A 23544-nucleotide genomic window follows, 5' to 3' on the forward strand; every position below is an offset into this window, starting at 1 on the left:
CTATTTGCTTCTACAAATGTAAACACATGTCTTTGTTATATTGAGGTTAAGTCATTTTCTGGTTTTATAAAGAGATATGGCTGATATTTTGCAAAGAACAGAGGGATTATCATTATTTGATGATCTCCATATGAATGGATTGTTCTGAATTGCTTGCCTCTTTTAACAAAATTACATTAAAACAGAAATTGGTTAAACAGGTATGAAAGATGAATATCTGTATTTTAATCAAAGTTAATTGAAGGCTAGAATATCCTAGGGTGCTGATGCTAACACCTTACAAACAATAGCCTTGGCTTTGATTTATTCCACAGCTAAATATGATGCCAACATGTGGCTTAACAGTGCCCACGCCCAAATGATTGATGTCCAACTCCACAAGACAATGCATATTATCTCTGGTACATTGCTTCCCACTCCTGTGCGTTGATTACCAATACTTAGCAATATCATACCTCCCCACTTTAGAAGACAACAAGCTCTCATTCGGCTATGGTCAAGGATGCTGAACAACAAGACCCTCCCTATTCATCAGGGCAGGGCAGTGCACAGCCCATCACAAGATTGAAATCCCATAGCCGAGAATGGAAAACAGCTATTCTTTTAACATCTAACCAGCCTAAGCCTGATAATGTCTGGAGAGAGGAATGGCCCAAGGTATCTTCTTGTGGCCTGATGATTAGTGATCCCTCTACTAAAACACCTAGTTTTGACCTGCTCGCTCTGTCTGGTTGGAATTGAATAAAATTAGGTGGGATACTGGAAGACGTGCCTCTGCCCAGTATCAATAGGGATGGAAAGATTCGTCTTGTTGTGATTGTGGTGCTGATATATGAATTACTGAAAATATTATTTAAGTTATTGATAGTCCTCCACTTATGACTAAGGATAGTCCTTCACGTATGACTAAAATTGGCCCTAGAACCTTGTTGAGTGAAGTGGTCATTAAGTGATATGCCACATGATCACTTCACCCAACAACCACAATCGAAATCCTTCCAGTTGTTAAACTGGCTGTTGGGGAGAGGACCTGTACCTCCTCAGCATCGTGGGGCAGGGAGAGGACTTGGACTTCTAAGCCAAGTCCTCTTTCTGCTCCCTCCCTCCCAGGAGGAATAATTATGAGAACACTGGTGTTTGCTAGTGTTTTCGCCTCTCCTATGAACCATTTCAGAACACTTCCAGAGGGGTCGGGAAAATATTAGCAAATGCCAGCATTCTGATCCGTTCCTCCATGCGGGATGATTTCCCTCCCTACATGGAGAAGAAGGGAAATCCTCTACTGGGAAAATGGAGTGGAATGTCCACTTTACTTGCAATCTTCCCTGCCAACATCCCCGTTGACTTTCTGGGAAAGCCGGCAGAGAAGATAGCATATGATGATCCTATGATTTCAAAGCACTTACAGTAGTCAATAAGTCATAAATGTGAACAGGTTTCCAAACACCCCAAATAATCTTGTGATTGTAGGAGGCGGTGTAATGTTCTACAATGTCTAGAAATGCTTTATGGGCAGTAAAGCACTTCCGGGGCTATTGTGACTGTGAATAGTCATTAAATCATTGGTCAACAGGCAAGAACTATTTCTAATAATAAACATCTGTCCCTTAATGGTTGAAATCATGGAATTTATAAAAACATATTCATATATCTGGATGGAACTCTTAATCCTAGAATTTATGAAAAACTTGTCAAGTAGGCTTTACTACACTTCACCAGGTATTTTAATGATTTTTTGTTGTTAGGGAATATTTTATTTTGCTACACATCATGAACAAATTGAAGTGATTGCATATGTATATGAAATAATCCTTCTGTTTATTTAGGTGTTATGAAATGGAGAAAAGACTAAAAACTCCAGATCTTTTCAAATTTCCTTTCTTTGAAGCCATCTGTTGGTTTGTGGCCAAAAACTTAATGGAAACTTTGAAAGGTAACTAACTAATTTAATATTTTAAGAAGGATTTGAGAGTAGGCTTTTTTTTACAAAGCCTTTTATTTAGTGGGTCTGTGAGCACATCATAGCCAGAGAAGCAAGTTATTTATACTTTGCAATTAAGAAAAATTAGGATAGCCAATTTATTCAATCTTAAAGTATTATGCAAGCTATATTAATTTAAATGTTTGCACTTTAACAAATAGTAGCAAATCTTCATATATCATCCTTTGCACTTTTATTCAAAGGCTTTGACAAAGGAAGTAAATGCATTCCCCCCCTTCCCCCCGGGATGTGTCTTCAGATAATGATGCCGAGTACAGTTTTATGGATGTGAAAATAAATATTTTCCCACTCTAAACTGACTGCTGCTTAATTCCCACTATTTTTTTCTTAAGTGCGTACTCATTTTCACCTCTTCTACACCATTCTCTTTCTGGAAGGGTTGATTATGCTGTTATTACGATGTAAATCCTGATCCCCAAGCTTGCCAGGTAGCAGTTTGGCTAGCACACGATTCACAGGGAAGATACTCTATGGAATATCTATCCCTGCAGATTATCCTACCATGCACAATTTTAGTGATTTGTACACCCATAGTGCTGGCACAGATGGCTGCACAGATGGCTTCCCATAGCTGCAGGATTGTCCATGCATGATTTAGAGTTCTAGCCAATCTCTTTGGCCTTTCCATGTTGATGATAGCAATAATAATAAAACTTGGCATGATTGCAGGGCTTGTGTGCACTGATGAAGACGAAAGCTATGCCAGAGGTTCAGCTATTCTGGACAGGTCTCTCGAGAGTCAGACAAAAAGTGTCTCCCATAAATAATATTGTGAGATGTAATTTACAGAAACTCATCTTAGCTCCAGTTATCACTTAGGTCAAGGACTGCACTAGGTGTTTGAGTTCCTGAACATTTGGATAGGTTGCAGAACTCAAGGCTGTTGACTGAGCAACTAGGGCTAACAGCTGCAGAACTATTAGAAGGAAAGATGTTTACCTGTCACCAACATACTGAGATAGAATACAAAGAAATAATAATCTGTTGTTATAGATCAAGCCCAACAAGAAGAAAATACCTGAAATGAATGCACCAGTTCTGGAAAGAACAATATCCAGAATCAGAAATAACAGAACAGAGGCTAGAAAATCAACATTGATTTATAATATAAAATGAAGTATTCATGGAAGCAGAATGGAAGAATTGCAAAGGTCTACCAAGGACAAAGAAAGCCTTCAAGGAGCAGCTCAGATTGTAGAGGCAAACCAGGGGGAATTGGCTGTAGAGGAAGCCAGGACAACTATTTAATTGTTTCATTCCAAAACCAGGTACCCTCTCCTCTACCTCAGAAAAAACAGAGATTTCTAATTAAAGAAGTAGAAGAATTGAAACTGTCCAAACAGCAGAGGAGCAAAAAATCAATTTCTAATTGACAAGATGATCTGGAAAACTGTAAGAGAAGGAAGACCAACTTGAATGTAGCATAGATTGATTAAAGAAGGCATTCAACTCCCTGCCATATGATTGGATAATCAAATGCCTTGAAGGAGTCAGTAGAAACATCAGAATATTTGTACAAGGATTGATAGCACAACGGAAAACAGGGTTCCTGGTCAATAGCGATGACTAGGAGAGGTTAATATCAAGAGAGGAATCTTTCAAGGAGACTCACTATCACCACTACTGTTTGTCATGGCACTGATTACCCTGCCAACAATGCTGAATAACCTAGGCCATGGCTATCAGACATCAAAAACATCTGCCAGGTTATCCATCTCCGTTTATTTATTTATTTATTTATTACTTGAACTTATTAGTCGCCCCCTCTCCCCACAGGGACTCGGGGCGACGTACAAAGGTATTATATAGCGTATAGAGGAGGTAAGAATAAATAAATAAGTTACAATACTTAAAAAGTTAAAACCCCAGTGAAATTAACCCTTAAAAACTAAAATTACAATTAAAAATGCCCTGGGCTGGGGAGGTTGTAGAGTTATGCCAGGTCAGCTAGTCGAAACAGGTAGGTTTTCAGCTTCATACGGAAGGAGCGAAGGTCGGTTGTAGTTCTGATGTCTGGGGGGAGGTCATTCCAAAGGGTGGGGCCCACTACAGAGAAGGCCCTACTTCTGGGCGCTGCCCTCTGGCACTCTCTGGAGGACGGCACCCGGAGTAGTCCCTCTCTGTGTGAGTGGACGGGTCGCAGGGATGTATGGGGCAGGACGCGATCCCGCAGGTAATTAGGCCCTGTGCCATGGAGCGCTTTGAAGGTGGTAACCAGTACCTTGAAGCGCACCCGGTAGACCACAGGAAGCCAGTGCAGCTCGCGCAGGATAGGTGTTATATGGGAGAACCTCGATCTCCCCATAATTACCCGCGCGGCTGCATTCTGGACCAACTGCAGTCTCCGGGTGCACCTCAAGGGGAGCCCCATGTAGAGAGCATTACAGTAGTCCAGGCGAGACGTCACCAGCGCGTGAGTGACTGTACGCAAGGCCTCCCGGTCCAAAAGGGGCCGCAACTGGCGCACCAGGCGAACCTGGTGGAACGCCCCTCTCGCCACGGCTGTCACATGATCTTCCATAGACAGCCGGGCATCAAGGAGGACGCCCAAATTGCGTGCCCCTTCCACCGGGGCTAATTGATCATCTCCGATGGTCAGCGATGGCATATGCTGGTTGAACCGGGAAGCCGGAAGCCACAGCCACTCTGTCTTGGAGGGGTTGAGCCTGAGCCTGTTGTCATCCATCCAGACCCGTACGGCTTCCAGACATCGGGACATCACTTCAACAGCCTCGTTGGGGTGGTTTGGGGTGGAAATGTACAGCTGAGTGTCATCAGCATACAGATGGTATCCCACCCCAAAACCACGGATGATCTCACCCAGCGGCTTCATATATATGTTGAACAGGAGAGGCGAGAGGATCGAGCCCTGTGGGACCCCACAGATAAGGGGCCTCGCGGTCGACCTCTCCTCTCCTGCCAACACACATTGCGTCCGGCCAGAGAGGTAGGAGCGGAACCATCGTAATACGGTGCCCCCGACCCCCAACCCCTCCAGACGGCGCAATAGGATACCATGGTCGATGGTATCGAAGGCCGCCGAGAGGTCTAATAGGACAAGGATGGAGGAACAACCCCCATCCTTTGCCCTCCAGAGATCATCCACCAATGCGACCAAGGCTGTCTCCGTGCTGTGACCGGGCCGGAAGCCGGACTGGCGCGGGTCTAGATAATCAGCTTCTTCTAGGTGACGCGGAAACTGCTGAGCCACCACACTCTCAACAACCTTCGCTAAGAAAGGAAGGTTGGAGACAGGACGGTAGTTTGCTAGCTCCGTTGAGTCCAGAGAAGGCTTCTTGAGCAGGGGCCTCACCACCGCCTCTTTCAAGGCGGCTGGTAAAAGGCCCTCACCCAGCGAAGCGTTCACCAGCTCCAGTAGCCAGCCTCGTGAGCCCTCCCAGGAGGCCAGTACCAACCAGGAGGGACACGGGTCCAATAAACATGTAGTGGCTCGCAGTCGCCCGCGCAACCTGTCCAAATCTTCGGTGACAACAGGGTCAAACTCCTCCCAGCATGGTCTCTCAAGACTAGCTTCAGACGTCCCCACTGGAGCACTGAGGTGGGTCCATCCCCTTCGGATCCGATCGATTTTATCCTGCAGGAACTCTCCAAATTCCTCTGCCCGGCCCAGTAATGGGGGGTCCCGCTGCCCCTGTGACAAAAGGGAGCGGGTCACCCGAAACATGGACATGTTACATGGACAACCTGAAGCTGTATGGTAAAACATCATCTGAAATGACATTTCTGCCAACACTGTCCATAATAAATAGCCAAGATATTGCAGTGGAATTTCGACTGGACAAAATGAGGCAGGCACAATGTCAAATGGAAAAAATAGTGAAAACTTAAGGAATCAAGATGCCCTATGGAAATAAGATCTGGATGAAAATGATCACTACAAAGCATACCTAGATCCTTGGGAAGGTTCTGATAGTTAACAGTACGTTCAGAATTATCTGGCAGGATATATAAATAAAATCAACAACAATAATAATATAGTCCAAATAGTAAATGTAGTTATCACAAATTCAAGTTGAATTCAAATTCAAAGTAAGGAAAACTTCAGATAGCTGGTTTTTTTCACCAGGGTAAATATCAAGATAGCAGCGGTGTGGATAAAAACAAAATAAATTGATCATCAAAAAGGAAGAATAATAGGAAGTCTTGTGTCAAATTTACTTCTAAACCAAAATTGTTTAGTACTATGATATGGAAGAGATACTCTTGTGAGCATGCAAATTACTAAACAATGAATCTGGCTACCATCTGTTCTTCAGAACTGAACCAGGCAGCCATGCCCAGTTTAAGTTCAATTTAAAAACCAAATTGAGAAGCATTTTCATTTGCAGGTGAAACAAATTGGTCCTATGTCCTTTCTGTCACCCTGTGCCAAAGAACTGGAATCTACTGAGAATAGGGGCTCATTCACATCAGTAACATTATCTAACTAATGAAATGGAACATCTGTATTTACTCATTGCTGTAATTTCTGGAGAGCTAACTTATTTGTTGCATAAAAAACAGAATTATATGCTATATTAACCAATTTGCATAAGCTTTTATGGACTATATATTGTATGAGATGCAGATAGAACTGCACATGCAGTTATGGTTTAATAGGTTTTTCATTTTAAGGGGCCACAAGTAACCCTTCAGTATTGTTTGAGTTATTAAAGTAAAACAGTTATCAACTTTTCTCCTTATGACAGTTTTTAATTAATGGCAAATTAAAACATTTATATATAGAATACTAAGCTATTATGTAGGTTTTTAAAGAATGTTTCAGTGCCTAATTCTTCCAATGCTAGCTCTTGCAAAATGTGCTGATTTGTTATTGTTTATTTTTAATCTGTGTTGATAGGAAAACAAGTCAGGAATTCAGTTTAGGCTATAATAATAAATAGCAGGTGTAATTGTAACAACATAGTCATTTAACACTGTGTGCAAGCACTGCATCAGTTTCTCATTATATGGAAACTGGAATTAAAATTTAATGGCTATATATAGTATGAAAATTTCACAGTAGGTACCAAACTTCTGAAGCATGCAGTTCCAGAATATCCCATTTAAAGCAATTGAGACGAAAAGGAATTGCTAACCAGTTTTTAAGATAACCGTTGATACATTATATTTAAATAATCTTCATCTGTTTGCAAAAAGAACTGTGTCCTTCCTCTGTAGTTTGAAGGTACTTTATGCTTTAATTGCAGTACATTTCTGGTTTTACTCCATGTTTGATTAACCTGCATTGGTGCAAAGGCTCATTTTATTTTCATAATAATTTTAAATCTTTTGGTCAGATTTTACCAAAGGCTGAGATACAGTAGATACTGCTTGATGGAATATTACTGAAATAATATTAACCTAATCTTAAATGCTCATTTCTAGAGCTTAAAGAAGATGGTTTTCAGCCCCAAACGTTCTTAATACAAGGAGTGAAAGCTTTACTTACTGCTTTAAAGCTATGGATGAAAAAAGATGTAAGTTTTATTTTCAAAAATGTAGTAGCATTTTTACTTTTCATAATGCAGTAGCATTTTTTTATTTATATTTAGAATTTAGCTGATTTTCTTTTATTTTGCTTACAGCTTGTAACAGAACATGCCTTTGAAATTCCAGACAATATTAGGCCTGGACAGCTAATTAAGCAACTTTCTAAAGTAATTCGATCTGTAGAGGTATGAATAAAAGACATTTAATTGTGATGGTGGTAATTTGCATCATTTTATAGGGAAACAATTAGGGTGGGATTGAATAATGGTTTGAATCAAATGGAAATTAGTTTAATGAGCTGGATTGTTAAATTTTCTATTATTTCATACTGCATACAGTCTCAAAAATGCTGTTTTACAAGAAGACACATTACAGTAGGGATATCCTTTTGGCATCCAGAGGCTGCATTTGGGATGAGATAAAAATTTCTTCTGGATTTTCAAGGGCTCCACAATTGTATCTTGCCCTTCCTCTCACTGCTGCTGGAATGATTGTCCACTGTTACAGTGAAAGAAGAGGAAGGAATAGCCCTTTCCAATATCTTTCCCTTCTTATCTTGGTACATCGTTATCTGAATGTGAAATTGTAAAAATGATCTGTTCTAAATGGCTTTATTTTACTTAAAGGAAGATAACAACAAACCAACAAAAACTCAGGGAACTGGTGTGTGTCAAGTTTCACACTCATCAAGTGAATTGGCCTCCATTCATCATTCCAGAAGAAGAGCAAGGAAGCTACGAGATCAGTCTATCAAAACACCTTCTAATCTGGACATTCTGGAGCTCCACACGAGGGAAGTTCTTAAGAGATTAGAAATGTCTCCATGGGAAGAGGCAAGTATTACAAGTTAGAATGAAATAAAATACAAAAAGGCTGGGTACAAAATACTAAGATATGCTTGTAATTTATTGCTGCTAAAAAATTGTGTGCTTACATAATACTTCAGATCAAATAATGTATAATATAAGAGTTTAGTATTAAAGATTATGTTATAAGTTTCCAGCTCCATCTCTGTCAATCTGATACCACAGTATACCATTGCTGTTTTATATTGCTTACCGTTAGGATGCCAAGAAAATAATGAAAGACTCTGATATCTAGATCAAGTTTTGCTATATTTTCTCTGGGTGAGTTCTTAAAGTTGTTTTTATAATTCTACGTTGTGCAATAATGCTAGAGGTCATCAATTCCAGCTGTACTTGTGTTGGCTACCTTCTTGACATGTTTTATTTCTTTATTTCGTGTCCATATCAAACTAAAGTGCCAAAATGAGGGTGCCCTTTTAGCTTTATGGTTGGCCAGAAACAAATCACTTTTGGTGCATTCATTCGACAGATCAACAAATGGGTTGGACTCTGTGTTTCTCCACATTCGCACAGCATATTGCTATCTGCCAGCAACCTCCACTTGAGCATATTATATCTCAACCTATTCAATATCCTTCTTGACATGTTGATTGCAATATGTATAATTATGTGTGCTAAGCCTCATTAATCCAGAGAATAGAAGTAGGATCAGATATTATGAAGTGCAGAATTTAATAATATCCTATTTGGGCATGATCATTTGTACATATAAACCTATGTTATGGTTATTATTAATAATACATTATTTCTTCTTTTGCTTATAGACAAACTTTGCATCACCACTAATGTGGATTACACAGAACTTTTAAAAATAGAATCTTGTTTGTTTTTTGCTTTAGGACACAGCAAATTATAAATTGAATGAAAGATTTAACAAGCCACTTCAACCATCTTCCACTGTTCCAGAATGGAGAACAAAAGATAACGATTTACGGCTTTTGTTGTCAAATGGAAGAATAATTAGGTAACAAACAAATGTTACATGACTTGTGCTTTGTTGAATTTTGCTAATTCTGTTCACTTTTCAGTTGATTGATTGAGGCTGAGTACTGGATATAGTTATATATAACTTTTTAAAAGGAAAGAATTTGGGACAGAAAATGTGCTGTTAACTTGTAAGGCCATATTCAGGTTTGTGGGGGATCCTGATTCTCTTTTAATGAACTTTGGCATGGAATCAATAACACTTCAGGAAGTACTGTGCAGATTTGGTTATAAAAGGGAAGCTAAATCCAGCTAGTTTTTGCTATATGGACTGCTGTGTTAAAAAAAAAATGGTTCAAAGAAGACATAAGTAAAGACTGGTAGCTACTCAGTATATCAAGTGTGAATACTAATGCTACTGATAGGGTAGTGGTTTAAAAGGACTGAAATCAATCTTTTATCAAAGGGGAAAAAAATCCCTAACAATTCTGCATTCTCTTCAGAAATTCATCAGTAAAAACACAGTATGACTTTATAAAGGAGAAAAATATTTAAATGGATTTTTAGTTTAGAGTTTTTAGTATTTGTTCACTCTTTTAAAAGATGAGAAAATAATAAAGGGAAAACTCCAATGGATATCTTTTATAACCGATTATTTTGTGACAGAGATGAACGGAAACCCTTCAGAGATCCAAGTCTATACACAGCAGACAGTGAAGATGAGGATGAGAAGAAAAGAACTATTAAGACAGAAGAGCCGAAGTCCCAGGAGACAGATGGCCATGTGGATACACAGAAACCACTGAACAGTATGTCTATTTTTTCTTGAATTAGTAATTCGTACTTTTTCTTTCTTTATTTTTATATATCCAGTTGCTATATACATTATTGATGGATGTGATTTTATAATCAGGCTAGCTTCACTGCCATTGACAATGCCACAAAAGAAAGAGGGATAAAATTTTAGTACTTTTTTGCATATTAAACAGGGGAACATTAATTCTTTCATATACTAAATAGAGAAACATTGATTTTGTTATATCTGACATACATTTTTTACATATGCTGAGCAAGACTGTGTACATATATTTATTAGAAATATACAATATTAAATGCTGCAAAGGTTTTAAAGGATCTATTTCGAATTTTTATATTTAGATTATTTATGATTTCAAAACATTTTAATATTTATTCTCATCATTTTAGTTCTGAAATGGGTACTACCAGTGAAAACCAAAAATCTGTAGAGTTTAAAATCCATTAGGACATAAGGAAAAGTTAAGATTTTTACATTCTACCTAAATCTAGGCAGATACGGTTTCTAAATACTATCTCATATGGACGTGTGAATTCATTCACATGTAGGGAAATGGATCTGAGTTTGAACTTATGGGAATGGGGCAAGAGAGAAAATTAGAAAAGAATTTTAAGCACTGCAGTTTATTAGTGCTCTGATACCAAATTCTATTTGCTTCTAAGCAATGAACTGTTGTGGGATGAACAGATTGGCAGAAAAAGAAAATAAAAGATAATATATATGGTGAGAAATCTAATGTCCCTCTTTTTGTTTCCAGTGTTTTTTGAAAGTGTGAAATCAGAACTCAGGAATGGCAGCTCAGAGTATTCTGATATTTCCGATTCAGAAGAATCTGAACCTGATTGCACTAACCAGGTAAAGAATATTTAGTTTCAAATGAAGTACGGAAAAAATAGTGAAGACAACTTCTGTGTTTCACTGAAAAAATGAAGATTAGCTAAAAGATGAGAGAGTTGGACTGAATACCATATATGCAATATTAGGAGTTTTACAAAATAATCCTTGTTTTTTTCCCCTGAGCCTAAGCTTCTGCTTTTTTCTTCTTTTTTACTGTAAATGGTTGCCTTCCTGTTCAATGTTCTTGATTCTTGACTGATCATAACATATGACCATGATTTAAAATGTGACTAATCCATATTGAATAACAATTGAGGGTCTGTAGTGGGTGGATACTCTCTTTAATTAAGTACATTCACACCAAATGCAAGTTGTTCCACCCCCAATTGTTATTCAATATGGATTACTCATGTATATGGAGATATTTTTATTTTATTTTCCATCATACTTGACCTTTATATTCATTTGTTTAAATTTAGGGCTTCCCAACTCCAAATTGACTAAACATCTTACAATATATCAAGCAATAAAAATATAAAATAAAATGCTATTCAGTCTCTTACTGCAAAAACATAGGCAAAAATACATGTAACAAAGGAATCCAGCTATCTTAACTCAAGACTTGGGAGGAGTTTTTCAAGACCAAATGAAATACTAATGAAGTGAAAGCCATATGGATTTCAGAGGAGATCTCATTGCAGAGAGTAAATGCTGTGACAGAAGGCATGCTTCCTGGATCCTGATAAACAGCACTATTTAACTGAACAGGTCTGGAGCATGTTTAGCCTATCAGCACCAACTGGCAAGGCAAAAACTATAGAAAGTAGGTGGTCCCATAAATAACCTGGCCCTATGCCAAGTAGGGTTTTATAAGTCCTATATGTAGGATTGGTACTTGTGATCCCACCTTGACTCGTGGAGGCAGCAACCAGTGCAATCTAAAAATATGTGTCACAGAGTAATGTCTGTTCATGCTATTGAATCTGGACCTACTGGAACTTTTGAGTTAATTTCAAGGGCAGTTTCACATAGAGTGTATTGCAGTAATCAAGCTACAATTGTCCTAAGGGTCTTCTTATCAAAGAAAGAGCAGAACCGGTGTACCAAATGAAGCTGGGAAAAGAGCCTCTAGGCTACAGCTGTCACCTATTTGATCAAGAATAGTGAGTTCAAGAAGATTCTTAAATTGCGGAATACTCTTGAATGGGTTGTTCCAAATAACAGTGTTAAAGCTAGGACTTCGCACTAAAGCATTTCAGCAATCTATTCACATTCACTAGTGTTTGAAAGAAAGAAAAAAACACCTCTATTACTTACCTTTCTGATGACTCAACTACAGTTTAAATCACTGATTATATTAAGTCAGTGGAATGCGTAAATAATTTTCTCTCCCTCCAGCAAAAGGACTCCTCCCTAGAGGAATCAGAAAGCTCAGGAGATGATGAAAAACAAGAAGTAACTTCAAATTTTAAAGAGGAAAATCAAGTAACACAGGACCTGTTTCAAATCACAGAGAAGCCATCTAGAAATGAAAATGCAAATAAAATGTGAGTAATTGTATAGGAAATCTATAGTACAGAAATTATCAGAGATAATTTGAACAAAATGACATGGAACAGGAACACACACACATGCGCGCACACACACACACATATAGCTGTACTTCTGCTTTTTCCATTTTTAGGGAATGTCCTACCTCGACGAGTATGGAGGAAGAAGCGATTCAGGGCATGCTGTCAATGGCAGGATTGCACTATACCACTTGTTTACCAAGTCATACTCAGACCACAGACAGCACTGACCGAAGAAGCTTTGTTCCAGATCACAGAAGCTATTCCAAAAATAGGCATAAAGATAAAATGTCTTCTCAGAGTTATAAACCAGAATATGGTAAGCTGCCTTGTTGCTGAATATTTCAGGGTGACTTGAAGACAAATTGTAACCCTGGTGATTTGCAATGGATCAGTAAGGTTTTTGTAACTCCCATTTGTTTAAAAATAACAGAAACAAAACAGTTTCCATTTACAAAATGAGATTTCTCTAGTCTAGCTACAAAAGTTTGAGGTAATTAGTTGTGGATTTATATGTAGAAGAATTCCATCCTGGGTCTCAAACCCTGCCTTCAACATTGTTCATTCTAAGTCTGTGTCTTTTGACCAGACTCCAGTACTTCTAAGTGAAAAGGAAACAATTCAGCACCTTCTGAAAGCCAATAATATTGTCTAATTTGGGGCCATATACCTATTCCAATTTTGGTTTTCAACAGTATCATTAACAGGATCTTATTAATATCCTGTTGTGTAGCTTTACCTTAGGCCAGGGCTCTCCAAACTTGGCCACTTTAAGACTTGTAGAATTCTGGGAGTTGAAGTCCACAAGTCTTAAAGTGGCCAAGTTTGGCGACCCCTGCCGTAGGCCATCCTAGTGATGCCATTAAAGTCCTAACTCAGTATTTGGAAGATCTGTGACTTTAGAGGAGGCAGAACAGATTTGGACCCCGTCCTTACAAGACCAAATGGTATTTTTTATTTTGGCTTTGAGGTTCTGGCTTATTTTTCTGCTAGTCTTCAGTGAAGGTTGCATTTCCTCGTTTGAGTCTTCTGCGCAACTTGAGGGTGCTTTTGGAGTCCCAATTTTAATTGCACTGCTCATGTACATGCAGTAATGCCTGCTGGAACCCATCCCTGTTTGTGGCTATGCATTTGTGGCAAGTAGGGAGAAAAGTTCTCTGAGAATCATAATAGGCACTTAGTGGGAAAAGGCTTTCTTATCTCAAGAGTACAGACTAATGATCAGATTGTGATTCAGGAAGTGTTAATATGCAGCCTTCACTTACAGCCCAGATAAACATACAGCATACGATGACTGTAGTTCAGGATTTGGTATGATTGCGTGCAAGGACAATACCCTGATTTCTTCTTTCATTAAAAGAAAGGAGTGCATTAATGTCACATTTAATTCCTTGCAGTAGGGGTGGTGGCAGCCAACTTGTATTAGTGAATGCCCTTGAGAGAATCTTATAAGGTCTGTATTGCCATGGATACAAATATGTTGGACAGGGGAACTCCTTTTCAGAATAATTAAATTCAAGGGCTTGGTCTCTAGAGGAATAAATTATTTCAATTAGTCTGTTGGATATGAGGCCAATTCACCTTATATTAAAAGCTTTCCTTTGATTGAATGGCATCATATTATGAACTGCACAAACTAAACACTTATATGAATAATAATATAAGGACCATGAACCGTGCAGTATGCTTGTAGCCCAGTCTGCTTAGCACAGGGCATGACCTGATGATGAATAATAAAGAGAGGACAAAGGTCAAAGGTACTGCAAAAAGACATATATCACTTATTCCTCTGGTTCAAGAAACATCTACCTTGCCTGTTGGCTGAATATATGTAGGATGCAATCTTTCAGCAAATTGGCTACATTAATCTGCCTGAAGTTTTGTGGGGAACCATAGAAAGTTTGAGAGTTCCATTTTGCATTGATGGAGAACAAAAAAGTCCCTGCGTGTATTCCTTCCAATTCCAATTTTAGCATTAGGAATGCACTAATTATGCAAGCTCAATATGCAAGTGATAGGAACCATTCCCTTTTGGCTGAGAGGACTTGGGGTGAGCTTTGAGGAACTGTGAAACTTTTCAATGTGTCTAGGCATCTTGAACCAGGGTCGGATTTAGCATCTAGATGTAGAATAGCTTTAACTCAGTGCATGGAACATGAAACAAAGCCAAATCCCAAGGACTTCCTGCAATGACAGCAGATATCATTTTGGCTTCCAAATGTCTAAATATGGTTCACTTATATCATGTGACTTGGGGAGTCCTAGCCTGCTCTTCAGAAAAGACTGGTGTATTTGCCACTTAGGAATAGTTCATAAAATCAGATCCGTGTATATTCTAAACACTAGTTCTATATTTTCTCTTTAGTTTTAGAACTTACGTAAAGAACAGTTCATGTTATAGGTCATATTTATGCAGAAATAGTGACAATTCAAAGGATTTCTTAATGTTTAAGCATTACTGTATTGCAATACAGGTAGTCCTTACGACCACAATTGGGCCCACAATTTCCGTTGAGACATTCATTAAGTGAGTTTTGCCCCATTTTAGGACCTTTCTTGCCACAGTTGTTAAGTTAATCACCACAGTTGAAAAGTTAGTAACACAGTTGTTAAATGAATCTGGATTCCTCATTGATTTTGCTTGTCAAAAGGTTGCCAAAGGTGACCACATAACTTTGGAACATAGCAACGGTCCTACATACAGGTCTGTTGCCAATCATCTGAATTTTGATCACCTGATCATGGGGCTGCTACAAAGGTGGTGAGTATAAAAATGGTCATAAGTCACTTTTTTCAGTGCCATTGTAGCTTTGAACAGTTACTAAATGAACTATTGTAAGTTGAGGAGTACTTGTATATGAACTGTGGATAAAAAAAATAAAAGTAAACAAAACACTACGAATCATAACAATTATTATCACTGCAGGGAAAATGGGAAAGAATTATTCTCTTTTTTAAAATCAGAATTCTTGAAATGTTTTTAGTAACATTTTACATTTCCATTCAGGCAAACACATACAAGATGAAAAAGAAATGGGAGCTTCAGTATTTCTTACACCATTACATTCAGTTTCTAAAATCAGTCCTCAGGTGAGTATATTGACTGTTTAAAATACAGATTTGACTTTTTAAAATAAGTGTATGCCACATTGGTTCTGATCTATAGATGCTTTGGTTTAAAATTCTCATAATCCACTGAGATTGGCAAAGCTGAGTCAGAGTATAATTGTAAACTACAAGATTATCCATTTCTGTTTAATATGAAATGTACACATTGTGAATCTTGCTACATTAATTAAAAGAATGAGGTGTTTCTGCATTTTTTAAAGCTGTAAAACACTCAATGGGATTGTAATAGGGCACAGGGCTCAGTATTATGTTGTTGTATACAGTACTAAACTGTAGATGCAAATGTAGGTATGAAGGAGGAGATTTAACTATTTTTAGAGATCTGTTGTGTTAATAGCGAGTAATGAAATAAATAAGTTCAGATAGTTATAAACAATTTGTTCTGATTGTAGCTTGCAAACCTCTGAAAATGTACTGTAACAGCATTCAGTATGCCAAAATATATGAAACTAGATGTTATAGTTTTATTTTAATATTTGTTGAAATATGTAATGAATTTAGTATTCCTAATTTCATGTCTTTTGCATCACTTTATATAATAAATAATTTTATTTAGTTTGTATAACCCTTCTAGCATATAACATTGAGTATAGATAAATCCAGTTACAAGCAATCAAGTTAAGTGTCTTATAATAAATGTTGGTGCTGTTCACTGAAATCTACAAATATACTTGCAACATTTTATTAAAAGCATTATGGCTTTAAATGCTTTTCTCCATCTATAGGAGACAGTTAAAACTCAGAAACATGTTAAGAAAGAAGTTGCATCTGAAACCTGTTACAGAATTCAAGAAAACCGGAATCCTGTGCAAAATAATGGAATAAACTTTCAGCATAGCCAATGTATGCGGGACTGCAACTTAATTGATGGGGAGTGCAGATTAAGTGACAGCGGTCTCAGCTCCGACCGACCATATGGTGAAGCTTCCACTGTACCTCTTCATCCAACCAAGCGGCCAGCATCAAATCCACCCCCCATCAGCAACCAGGCAACAAAAGGTAATGTAATCATCTGTGTTCTTTCTTTTGGCAACCAATTTATTTGCTGTTGACATTTGTACCACATGGTTATCTTAAAATGTGAATATTCAGAAAATGGGTTCAGTGTGCATCCCTGTAAACAGTTCTGTCCATTCAAATGTAATTTGAAATTTTCAACGTCACTATTTTTCACCCAGGGGATTATTTCCTACAAAGTTTTTATCATGCTCAAATGTCAAAGCTATCATATCGCAGATTTCTTTAACGATGTAACCATTGGCATAATGTTGGAAAAATCATCAGTTCAAATCTTGCCTCAATTAAAATTTGCTAAATAAAGTAGATATAAATTCTTAGCCCCAGGCTTCATCCATCTTCTTTGACCCAGTTCTGAGATAATTTATTGTCTTCACAATAGAGCCTCTTTTCTGAATCTGGAAAGTGGTGTTTATTTTCCATTAAAAAACATAACACAATCTCCTATGAAAACATTCTGGCTCATAAGAAGCAACCTGGGTGAGGTCAGTGCCAGAGCATACTCAGATTGGCCTGCTGTAGGACTGGTATCTCCCCAGCTTCCATGGCTATTTTGGCCATAGCAGCCCAAGAGAACAGAACTTCCCTGACAACCACAGTTACCCTTAGTCTGTCCTTCCTTCCTTCCTTCCTTCCTTCCTTCCTTCCTTCCTTCCTTCCTTCCTTCCTTCCTTCCTTCCTTCCTTCCATCCATCCATCCATCCATCCATCCATCCATCCATCCATCCATTATATACTATACTCACTCTTCCTGTTGCTCCTTCAGCAAGTTTTTTTGGAGTTTAAAAACTACATTCACTGTTTTAATTTTGCTATATAGACTGTTTTGATATTATCGTGATTGATATACTACATATTGATATTGATCATTTGTTAGTTTATAATGTTTTAAATGAGTTATTTATTTATTTATTTATTTACTTATTTAATTTATTTATTACACTTAGATGGGTACCTATCCTATACATAATGATCCTAGATAGCTCACAAGAACAACCAATAAAAACAGAATGAGATATTTTATCGTTTTACTACTTGTAATACAGTCACTGCAAAGTTCCATGGTCCACCTTGGCTGATAGTATATAAATCCGTTAAATAAACAGCTGGCCAGCACTACTACAGGAGCATTTGGAATCCTTGCTATATGATGTCAGGATTGAATACAACTAGATAATGGACAGTCTGTATCACCTGTGTTCATTTATGCTGCTTTAATTTCAACATGTGCCACAAAACAATTTCTTGGATCCTATGGTGTTTTTATGCAATGCATTTTTAGTAGTTATTGGATGAGGGTATTGAGGGAAACACTCATATAGCATTCAAAGCTAGGAGGATAACTAGTGACTTAGATGAAAGAGAGAAATCTAGACAAAAAGATCCACACAGGCTTGAGCCTTCGGATGAAATACGTAGGATGAAATTGAACCAGGAGAAATGTAAAGTTCTATATGTGGAATGAAAAATATAAGGCAGAATCACCAGTTCAAAGCAGCTAATAAAAAGGCAAATGTTCTCTTCGAGGACAGGAACATAGAATCAAGATCACTGGAGGGAATTGCCTCACACTACTCTGGTTTGGGCAGATCCCATTGATGTATGGGATACAATAGCAATCTTCAGATATGAAGAAATTTCACACAGGACAGGGCAGGCTCACAGCCAATGGGTTAACATGAAGAAACTCCTGGCAGTTGGAACTGTCAGCCAGTGGAACAGACTGCCACATAAAGTTGTGAGTTCTTTTTTTTCTAGAGCTCTTCAAAGAGTCTGGAGGCTAATCTATTAGAGATACTATTGTGGATATTACATTGAGCAAGGGGCTGACTAGGTGATCTCTACTTTAAATTCTATGATTCCACGATATTGTTTGCTTAAATTTTGAAATTATATGTAAGGACTATAATATAATGTTCATAAATATATATGTTTCTTTCCTCTTTCAGGCAAGCGTCCAAAGAAAGGAATGGCAACTGCCAAACAACGGCTCGGGAAAATTCTAAAACTGAACCGAAATGGTCATGTACGATACTTAGTTTGATGTAGTAGCTGCTTCTGCTTTCTTCACACATAGACCAGTATTGAGGGTAACAGTGCCTGGAGCTTCTGTTTTATTCCTCTGCTTGAAGCAGAATGCATGTATCTTATTTGAACTTTGCCTGATGAACAAAAACCCAATGCTGCATTTTCACTGTGCCACATCTGCTGAGCAATAACTTTTGGGAAATGAAAATATTTGAAAAGACTTTGAATTGGAAAATGATCTGTTTTTCAGGGCTCATTTTGATGCTTTAGTAGTGTCTGAGCTAATTCATGAACAGAAGAGTGTGATGAAAGTGGTAATCAATAATTTATTTGTCAGATATTGTCAAGGGTTGAATTCATTTTAAGCTATTTATTTGGAAACCTTTTGGGGGAATTATTTTAATTTTAAAATGTCAAAATGTGAAGGTTTTATTTGCCTTTAATGTCTGTCTGCAAATGGAGAGAGCTGCATTGTTTGTTCTGAATTCAAGCATTTGATATAGAGATAATAGATTTAAAACATGGATGTGATATATTATATGATTTATTAAGTTAAGGACATGAAAGCATAACTTAGATTCAGTTCTTTCTATACACCGTGGGTGACTTTTTTACTGACTCCTAAGTACAAAGTCTCTGATAGTTTAGTTCATTGAAATGTCTTCCTTCATTACTTCCATTTCCTCCTCTTGTTTCACCATTTAGTCTGGATTATGAATTAGCATAATGTGAGCAACATTTGCTTTATCCCTTTCCTTTAATTTATTTCTATGGTGTGGAGAATAATCCATAGCCATCACCCATGTAGGAATACAGGTATTGATTTTAATTATAGACATTTAAATACATTTTGTAAAGAAAGACTGTTATAGTGGCAGAGTATTGTTTGATTGTCTACACATGCCAGCTGATTAAGGTCTTAAGTCATTTTTGTAAATATGTAAATATGTTTGATAGCTCTTGAAGTTTAGCATGACATATTTTATGTCATGCTTGGCAAAGATCTGATAGTAAATGTCGATTCTAAAATGCATGTATATAACCTAGATGAAAAATCATATTTTTGTAAGATAAAGTTGAATATTTAAGCTCTTTTGGGAAAAAATGGGAAAGCATCTGACTACCGCTTTACTAAGAGGGCTATTCAGTACCAGAGCAGGAATATTAGGTATACTGCTTTAGTAGTTTGGTTTTCTTATTGATCAAGAGTTAAAGCATGGCCAAAGCTACTCAGCTGCTTGACTTTCTTAAATAAACTTCCCAGCCTTCTGGGCCTATCTAAAATAACATATCTAGATGTCCCAGAACAGTATAGTTCTGACTATACAGTTTTATATTCAGTATTTTCTGCATTTGCGTGCAACGTATCTGAATTAAACTAATTATATTTTTGTTGCATATCAAACTAGTCACTGCAGGTATGAGGACTTAGCTAAATTTCAAGGTTGTAGTTCTCAGTGACATTTCCACTGTCCTATTTAAATGAATAGAGTGATAGCCAAAACATTTAAGCTAATATTCCTAGAGTGAAATCTGAGGAAGTGGTTTTTTTCATTAAGGAAAAATAGGCTAATTCTCTATCCGACATGCAACAGGTCCCTTTCACATCATTTTGGAGGGCTGAGGGTAATTTCTAAAACAGATGAGGAAATTAGGAGAGGGAAGTTCAGTTGCACGAGTGCATTGCATTTGTGTAATAATGGATTTCACTTTCCATTAGGAAGTAAGCTGTCACAATAAATAAAAAAGGTTTAAGAATACATTGAATGAAACTGAAGAATAAAGAAACAAAAATCAAACAGATACCAACCTGTGATATATCTCAGGTTTTGAAAATAAGTCTGGTTTTTTTTTTTTTTTTACCTTCCTTCTTTCTTCATTTTTCTTAGCATACCAATTTCAAATGTAGGAAAAAACAAGACTGAAAGAACCTCTTGACTGCTGGCATTGCCAATAGAATTGATTACAGGGTGAAAACTCAACATTGGTTTTTGGAAAAAGAAGAGATTTACTTATCAGTTTTAACTCATTTTTAATCATAATAAAAAATGAGAGTTTCAAGAGTCATATCTTCTAACTGGGCTACGGTACATTAAAACATATGCTTGTACTGTGTATTTTCCATGTGTTTTAAACTATATTCTGTCTTTTCTTTTAGGCAGAAAAACTGTTAGAAAGAACCTGGTTTTGATTTAGTTCTAATTTTCATAAGCCATATTTTTTAAGTAGTTTATTCTTGTGATATTCTAGCATCATCTGTTAAGCAAAAAACATTGAGGCTACAATTAACTGAATGATACATTAAAATTATATATTCTTTATTGATCAGAATAACTGATAAGTCTCACAACTGGTCTGATTTCTCTGAGAACCATAATCATTAAAATGCATACCAGCAGAAAAGAGGTAGTGAGGGAGAGAAGGAGTAAGTTTCAGATAGATTATATTTTCTATTCCATTTTTCTCATTTTCTTCCCAGATGCCTATTCCCAGCAATTGTTCTCTGTTGTTATGAGTATAGAGATATATCTTCTTAGATTACTAAAATAAAAATTCTGATTATAAAATTCTGTTTTCATGTTTCAAACACAATTTGAAGCAAATCTTCTGTTATCACCTCAGTAAGGTGATATGTTTTTAATGTTTTGAGGAAGGCAAAGTTAAATATCTCTTTCAAAATTAATTTTGAAGAAGCAAATAAAAACATTATTTTAGTAATACAAGGAAATTACAGTGGGCAATCTTGTTTGCATGCTAGTTGCTTCATTTATACAAATCACCTTTGCACCAGATTTTACATTTGTAGTAGATGTCTGAATTTAATTATGTAGCCCCCTACTTGTTTTATTTTCTTGAGGGCAAAAAGGATATTTAAACCAAACTTGGCACAAGTTTGCTCTATCCTCAGTAGAATCTGTATTCAGAGAAAGATTCCTTTATATAAGTAGGCAAGTATTTCAGCTGTAGGTTAGAATTACCTTACTCTTCCTCCCTAAACCAATTGGGTAAAATAAAGTGTTTTGGGCTATGTTGAAGACAGAAGGAAAACAGAATTTTAGAGCAGCAATTTTAGCAGCAGCATTCTAAGCCACATTTCTCATTGTTCCACAGTCTTTGCTTACTGAATTCAGGCTGCAGTGTAGCCTCAAATGATCTCTGTGGTAGATTTACCTATGCAATCATTGTCATTGATGTACGGATTTCAAATACTTTTGATAGGATTGAATAATGCAGTCATAGTTAAAATACTTACATTAATGTTCTTCAGTGTAACAACATATGTCATAATCAAATTAAAGATACATTATTTCACTGAAGTTTTTTAAATACTTCAGATTACTTTGATTCACCAGAATTTCCATTATTAAACTTAGGGATATTAGGATGGAAAGCAACTCCAGTCTTTCTTCCAGATTTTGCCAACTTTATAGCTGGTGACTGGAAGGAAATTGAGAGGCATTACTTTCTACACAATTCCTTGCATAGTGCCTCTTTGATCACAATTTCTGTACCGCAATAAACAAACAGAAACACCTCTCCCCTTTCACTTTTTTATACTAACATGCATTCATGCTTCCAGACCATAAAAATCTGTTCATTGACTTAAGCAGGTAAACCCAGGGCAATTTTATTTTGTGAAAGAAATGTAAATTGAATTTAAAGGCCTTACACTTTGTAGTTTAAACTGGATTAAGAGCTGCAGCTCCATTTTTCCCCCCAAAAGAGCAATGTTCTGTATACAATAAAAGGACTGTATTGTGCAGAACAGGATGGTAATGAGATTAGCACTGATTACAAAATGCGGCTGCTGATAAAGCTGCATTTTTGCCTGGAAGAAAACTTTGAATATAAAATTTAAGCCATAATAGTTTCTTGCTGTAAGAAGGGAATGAAATAATTCACTTTAAGAGATTATATTAATAGGAATTATCACTTCTGCTGGGAAAAGTTTAACTTTGCCAGTGCTTTGGCATTTTTAAGATATTCATTACATTTGCAAAAGGGATAGGTCTTGGCTGTATTTGCTAGTTTTGTAGTAGTGCTTTGCTGATGTGTCTGTTTTCCAATACCTTTTTCTACTGTCAATCTAAATTCTCAATTTTTTCAATGTGGTGAAATAGCTGTCTTTCTGAATAGAGATTTGTGTGTTCTTTGCTCCTTTTTATACAAACACACTCCTATGTGGAGTTTTTGGTTGGAAAATGGGAGGCTGTAGCTTTAAGAGCACCTACCCCCAATTTACTCAAGTTTCCCATTCCATTTTTGCCTGCAGGCAGGGAAAGTATATGTACAGTATTTATTTTGTTTCAAATTTACTTTAAAAAATTGTTTTTATAGGTAGCTTTCTGATTTACTGTTTGGAAGGACAAGTGGCTTGTTTAAATTTGTATTTGATCATAGGTTTCACTTTCTGTACTTTATAATATGGAAATTAAAATCTGTATTACTTATGTTTTTGATTTTTGCATTCAAGTGTTTAATTTCTTTTTTGTTTGCTTACTCAGATAAAGATAAAAGTGTTGCTTAATTCCATCTTTTCTATTTCTGCAACTTTTGTTTTGGTGATTTTACCATTTCTCATTTTGAGCAAAGTTTGAAATCTGACTATATCCCCAAAATAATAAAAGTAGTTGTAATTATTTCAAAAATGGTGAATAATCAGCTTCACCTTTATTAGCTTAATTTATTAGCAAATAAACTATCCATAACTTGCTTAAATATATAAGAAGGAAGTCTTGAAAGTCATAACATCTGAAAACTGATTTGCCACAAATGTGGCAACGGACAATTGTATCAATAAAAATTCTAAAACTTTTCTTTTCTTTTCTCAGCTTGTTAAATTCAGTTATTGTTCATAGA

General features: G+C 36.7%; 1 protein-coding gene across 1 annotated transcript in view; it reads left to right on the forward strand.

The window, feature by feature from the left end:
- The window catches only part of KDM7A (lysine demethylase 7A), a 61206-nt gene extending 38062 nt beyond the window's left edge, over positions 1–23144 (forward strand). The window contains exons 9-20 of the mRNA XM_081958120.1: positions 1827–1933; positions 7391–7482; positions 7591–7680; positions 8122–8328; positions 9201–9325; positions 9952–10094; positions 10860–10957; positions 12338–12486; positions 12624–12829; positions 15518–15600; positions 16365–16638; positions 18606–23144. Coding sequence (XP_081814246.1) covers positions 1827–1933; positions 7391–7482; positions 7591–7680; positions 8122–8328; positions 9201–9325; positions 9952–10094; positions 10860–10957; positions 12338–12486; positions 12624–12829; positions 15518–15600; positions 16365–16638; positions 18606–18700 — 1669 coding nt within the window. The 3' untranslated portion in view covers positions 18701–23144. The remainder of the gene's footprint in view (positions 1–1826; positions 1934–7390; positions 7483–7590; positions 7681–8121; positions 8329–9200; positions 9326–9951; positions 10095–10859; positions 10958–12337; positions 12487–12623; positions 12830–15517; positions 15601–16364; positions 16639–18605) is intronic.
- The last annotated feature ends 400 nt before the right edge of the window (positions 23145–23544 follow it).

The sequence above is a fragment of the Natrix helvetica genome, assembly GCF_964273705.1.
Source record: "Natrix helvetica genome assembly, chromosome: 6".
Classification (NCBI taxonomy): Eukaryota; Metazoa; Chordata; class Lepidosauria; order Squamata; family Natricidae; genus Natrix; species Natrix helvetica.